This window comes from Ricinus communis, chromosome 3 (assembly GCF_019578655.1).
Source record: "Ricinus communis isolate WT05 ecotype wild-type chromosome 3, ASM1957865v1, whole genome shotgun sequence".
NCBI classification, from domain to species: Eukaryota; Viridiplantae; Streptophyta; class Magnoliopsida; order Malpighiales; family Euphorbiaceae; genus Ricinus; species Ricinus communis.
The window spans coordinates 23,257,943-23,263,827 of NC_063258.1; the positions used below are offsets into that span (position 1 = coordinate 23,257,943).

General features: G+C 31.3%; 1 protein-coding gene across 2 annotated transcripts; it reads left to right on the forward strand.

The window, feature by feature from the left end:
* LOC8280403 (probable LRR receptor-like serine/threonine-protein kinase At3g47570) lies at positions 1-3,832 on the forward strand. Of its 2 annotated transcripts, XM_048371547.1 has the most exons (3): positions 1-1,058; positions 1,146-3,044; positions 3,165-3,832. In XM_048371547.1, exons 1-3 carry the CDS (start codon positions 344-346, stop codon positions 3,584-3,586), a joined length of 3,036 nt encoding a protein of 1,011 aa, XP_048227504.1. In that variant the 5' UTR covers positions 1-343; the 3' UTR covers positions 3,587-3,832. The 2 variants fall into 2 exon arrangements, with proteins under 2 accessions (XP_048227504.1, XP_015583421.2); XM_015727935.3 differs by having other exon boundaries at positions 1-3,044.
* The last annotated feature ends 2,053 nt before the right edge of the window (positions 3,833-5,885 follow it).

Below are 5,885 nucleotides of genomic sequence, written 5' to 3' on the forward strand. Positions count from 1 at the left end.
CACTAATAGATTAGAGAGGGTTGGGTCGGTCCATTTCCTTATGAGACAAAACTGACTCATCTTCAGTACATTCAACAATGGCGGACTAAATTTCTCGAAAAGAAAAAAAAACAATGGCGGACTAAACTCCACTCCACTTCCAGCCAAATTTAAGTGTCAAGCAATATCCCACTAAAAACTCCCACTTTGAAAACACTGTTTTCCCCCCTTCTACGTTTCTCTTTTTTTAAGGAATTTGGCAGATCAACGAATATAAAGTATTCCTCATCTCCAGAAATTAACTCCTAGTTGTTTACTTTTAGTTGGCAAGTGTTAATTGTTTTTGGTGTTTTTAGAAAATCGTATGGGGCTCTCTTACAAGAGCTTGTTGCTGTTTCTCTCATCTCTTTTCATCCCTTCTGGTGTTCTTATATTGTGCTTTAGCTCAACAACTAGCTCTGCCATTTCTGGCAATGAGACTGATCTCCAAGCCTTGCTTGAATTCAAGTCGAAAATCACTCATGACCCTTTTCAGGTTTTGAGATCATGGAATGAAACCATCCATTTTTGTCAGTGGCAAGGCGTCACCTGTGGTCTTCTCCACCGGAGAGTTACAGTTCTGGACCTGCACTCCTTGAAAATATCAGGCTCTATATCACCCTACATTGGCAACTTGAGCTTCCTAAGGGCATTAAATATCCAAAACAACAGCTTTGGTCATGAAATTCCGCAACAGATTGGCTATTTGCGTAGGCTGGAAGAACTCAGATTGAACAACAATTCAGTAGGAGGGAAGATTCCTACAAATATATCAAGATGCTCAAACCTTGTTTTTATTTCCTTGGGGAAAAACAAGCTAGAAGGAAATGTTCCTGAAGAGCTGGGTGTCCTGTCAAACCTTCAAGTTCTTTCGATCTTTGGAAACAAGCTAACCGGAAGCATTCCTCATTCGCTTGGGAATTTGTCGCAACTTCAGAGACTATCTTTAGCTGAAAATAGAATGGTCGGTGAAGTTCCTAATTCACTAGGCTGGCTGAGAAATCTTACATTTTTGAGTCTTCGTTCAAATAGGCTGTCAGGTACCATCCCTTCGTCACTTTTTAATTTATCTTCTATCAGGAATTTAGACATAGGAGAAAATAATTTCCATGGAAACCTTCATTCAGATATAGGCTTCTTACTTCCAAACATCCGATGGTTTGCTATTAGCTCTAACGAGTTCACTGGGAAAATCCCTGTTTCGTTGTCTAATGCTACAAACCTGGAATCACTACTTCTGCTTCAAAACAATCTTACTGGAGAGGTTCCTTCTCTAGCAAAGTTAGATAGGCTTCGGGTTTTCTCTCTTACTTCAAACAATTTAGGAACAGGAAAGGCTGATGACTTGAGCTTTCTTCATTCTTTGACCAATACCACAGCATTAGAAGAACTGGGCGTCAATGGAAATAACTTCGGAGGGATGCTACCTGATAGCATTGCCAATCTTTCTACTACTCTTAGGATATTACTTCTCGATAACAACCGAATAATTGGAAGCATCCCATCTGGGATAGAAAATCTTGTCAGCTTGGAAGATTTTGAGGTTTGGAATAATCAACTCTCAGGTTTCATTCCGGATAGTATTGGAAAGCTTCAAAATCTAGTGGTATTGGCTTTGAACAGTAATATGCTTTCAGGGCATATTCCATCTTCTCTAGGGAACTTGACCAATTTAATTCAACTTCTAGTAGAAGATAACAATCTTTCAGGGAGGATACCGTCAGATCTTGGCAGATGCCAAAATATGCTTGGATTGTCTCTTTCTCAAAACAATTTTAGCGGTTCCATACCCCCTGAAGTTATAAGTATTTCTTCATTGTCAATTTATCTTGATCTGTCCCAAAACAATTTGACTGGAACCTTACCCATGGAAGTTGGAAATCTGAAAAGCCTGAGCGAATTTGATGTTTCTGGAAACAAATTATCAGGTGAGATTCCAAGAACTCTTGGCAGTTGTATAAGCCTAGAGATACTAAATATGGCTGGCAACAATTTTCAAGGGCTCATACCTTCATCTTTGAGTTCATTGAGGGCTCTACAAATTTTAGACTTATCTAATAATCATCTGTCAGGTGAAATTCCAGGATTCCTGTCAACACCTGGTGCCTTGCAGTATTTAAATCTCTCTTATAATAATTTTAAAGGCATGGTGCCCAGTAAAGGCATCTTTAAGAATGCAAGTGCTACTTCAGTTGAGGGAAACAATATGCTTTGTGGAGGAATTCCTGAGTTCCAACTGCCTGTATGCAATTCTGCAAGGCATAAGAAGAATAGATTGACTCCTGTACTGAAGACAGTCATTGCTGCTATATCAGCGATTTCAGGAATGGCATTCCTTATTTTAATGCTGTATCTTTTCTGGTTCAGGCAGAAGAAAGTAAATGAAACTACTGCAGACTTTTCAGAGAAGAAAATTATGGAACTTTCATATCAAAACCTGCATAAAGCTACTGATGGATTTTCTTCAGCTAATATCATTGGCATGGGTAGTTTTGGGTCAGTCTATAAAGGAAGACTTGATAGGGAAGGAACTTTAATTGCTGTAAAGGTATTTAACCTTATGCGAAGAGGGGGATTCAAGAGTTTCCTAGCTGAGTGTGAAGCCTTAAGAAACATCAGACACCGGAATCTTCTAAAGGTACTAACTGCATGCTCGAGTCTAGATTATCATGGAAATGATTTTAAGGCTCTTGTTTATGAGTTCATGGTTAATGGAAGCTTAGAGGAGTGGTTGCATCCACCTGTTGCCACAAATGAAGCAGAATTGGAAACAAGGAAGTTGAATTTTCTGCAGAGACTAAACATTGCTATTGATGTTGCTTCTGCGCTTTATTATCTCCACCACCACTGCGAACCACAAATTGTTCATTGCGATCTGAAACCAAGCAATATTCTTCTGGATGAAGAACTGACAGGACATGTCGGTGACTTTGGGTTAGCTAGATTCCTTCTAGACGCAACCCAGAACCATTATACTCAATCAAGCTCTATTGGAGTAAGAGGGACAGTGGGTTACGCTCCACCTGGTAATCATGAATTTTTATGTTTCTGTTCATTCCTTAAGCTGCTGATTGCATCTTTATTTTCTATTCATGTCAATAATTGAACAAGATGCATCTAACAGTATAATCTTGTTTGGATGGCAGAGTATGGAATGAGCAGTGAGGTTTCGACATATGGCGATGTATACAGTTATGGGATACTCTTGCTAGAAATGTTTACAGGGAAGAGGCCTATGGATGACATGTTTAAAGATGGTTTTAACCTTCATAACTTTGTGAAGGCAGCTTTGCCCAATCAAGTGGTGGAGATTGTGGATCCAAATCTTCTTCCTGAAATAGAAGAAGGCGAGACAAGCACAGACAGTGCTGACACCGGAAGATGCAAAACAAGCAGCAACAGACTGATGGAGTGCTTGAATGTAATATTTCAAGTTGGAGTTGATTGTTCTGTTGAGTTTCCTAGAGAACGAATGCCCATTGTTGATGTTGGCAGGCAGTTAGCCTCAATCAAGGACAAACTTGTCGGAACTGGATTTCCTAGCAAGAGACAAATTAGTATTCTATAAGGAAAAGAGATGTTATTGATATGGTCAGAACCAAACGTTGCCAAATAGAACATGTAAATCCCATATTATGGGATGGCACAGATTCAATGGAAATTCCCGAATGGGAGCCTTTTCTGTGCAGAGAGATGAGCTTATGAAGTTCTGTGTTATTGTTATGACTTGGAAATGTATTCTCTCTGAACATCCCTAACCAAATACATTTTACCTTTATTGATGCAATGTGATTTATTATAAATTAAACAATAATTTTATAAGAGAGACATATATCAAAAATAGATTTTAAAAAAATCCGGATTGGTTATACTTTTCTTTGTAATTGATTTCTTTCATCATTTTTCAATTATATAAAAAGATTATAACTTTAAAATTTTACCACAAGTTCTATTTAACCATAATTTAATATTGGTAAATGATCATATTACTATATCGTTATTTCCTTTAAATAGATTATTAGAGAGACTCAAACCCATAAAACAAGCTATTTTCTCTATGGACAAAGGATAAACTCCCTCTGAACTTATAGCACAGAGTCAAATGAGTCTAATTTCTACTATTTTAATAAATAAACCTATAACTAATTTAACTAATTTACATAATGAATATTATAGACATATTCATAAGTTTTTCAAAATTTAGATCTATTTAGGGTTTAAATAGAAATTATATACCTATTAATTAAAATTAATTTTTTATTCACATACACTGCACGTGAATATTAATAGTTGGACCTGTTATTATTAATTTACTATATATGTTCTTTCTCATATAATTTTTATATGAATTAATTTAAAATAAAATATTCTTTATAAATTAATTTAAAAATTATTATAAAACATTTTAGAACAGTTTCAATCAATAATAAATATTATATAAAAATAAAATAATTAATGATAAAAATATATTAAATGTTTGTTTCAGTTGAAATATTCATCAATTGAATTAATAATTCTAAAAGTTAAATAGACAAATATAATAAAAACATAAAAAATAATATATTTTCATGGTCTATTCTATTTAATTAAATTAATTTAAATAGTACCTTGTATTTAATTACCTACTCAAAATTATGTTTAGTAACTTTATATTATTTTAATTGTCTCCTTTTATATTATCTAGTTTTTAATTTTAAACAATAAATTAAGACATTAGGCATATAATTCAAATAAAAATTTATATAGTATTTATCTAAATTTTTTTTAATTAATTGCATTCTATGTCCCGAGGATGTAATTAATTGCATCATTTGATACACTATAAATCAAGTCGATATTTAATTGCTTGAATAAGCCAACATCAATCATATGATACAATTATGATAGAAATATCATCAAATGTTAAAGCAAACTCTAACAATGGACTATGTTCTTTTTTTGTTTGATAGTTTGTATAAGTTAACTTTAATTAAACCTTAGTAGAATTAGAACTTTAACTAAAAGTTTTCCATATAGAATTATATTTTAAATATATAATTTTTAAAAATTAATAAAAAATAATCATATTAGAGAAGATAAATAATTTATTAATAAGGCCTTATTAACTACTCAATTAATTATGTTAATTTAGTTATTTATTAAATTTTAATTTAATACTATATAATATTAATTATTTGACTCATTATAAGTTAAGAATAAAATAATATATATATATTTTAAATTTATTATCATAAATATTTCTACTATTAAGATAATGATAAAACTCTTCTATGGTAAATTTATTTTTAAATAAATTTATTTATGAATTATAAAATTTATACTGATTATTTGTATAGCTATCAGTAAATAGATTTAATATTTTCTCAAAAAATTATAATCCACATATGTTGTAAATACATATTAATATAATTAAATAATTATACAATAATAGAAATATTTTATTTTAATAAAATAGAATATAGCAAACACTTACCATTTATGTCAAAAAATTATAAAATTAAATCTTGTAATTATAATATTATATATAATCTTAATCTATTCTAATTAAAATTAGTTATAAAATAATTTTTATTTTTTGTTTGTATTTTATAATTATTTTTGATAATTAGATTTTATATTTATATAGAACATCATAGTAAAAACTAATCATTAAATTTTATTTAATTAGCTAGACTTCTAGCTCTATTATACATGATACTTCTAATCCAGTAAAAAGTGTCATACTCTAATGCCACTTTTTTATAAGTTTTTTTTTAAAATTTAGATTTATTCTTTATTTAAAATTCTACTTTATGACCAATATTAAAATTCTAATAGAATTAGACTTTTAAAATTAGATATTTAATTAATAAATTATTAATATTATC

Excerpts from the sequence above, each read along its gene's own strand:
- LOC8280403 (XM_015727935.3), top strand. The coding sequence starts at position 344 with ATGGGGCTCTCTTACAAGAGCTTGTTGCTGTTTCTCTCATCTCTTTTC. Across the intron at positions 3,045-3,164 it reads AGTGGGTTACGCTCCACCTG|AGTATGGAATGAGCAGTGAG; the intron begins GTAATCATGAAT and ends TTTGGATGGCAG.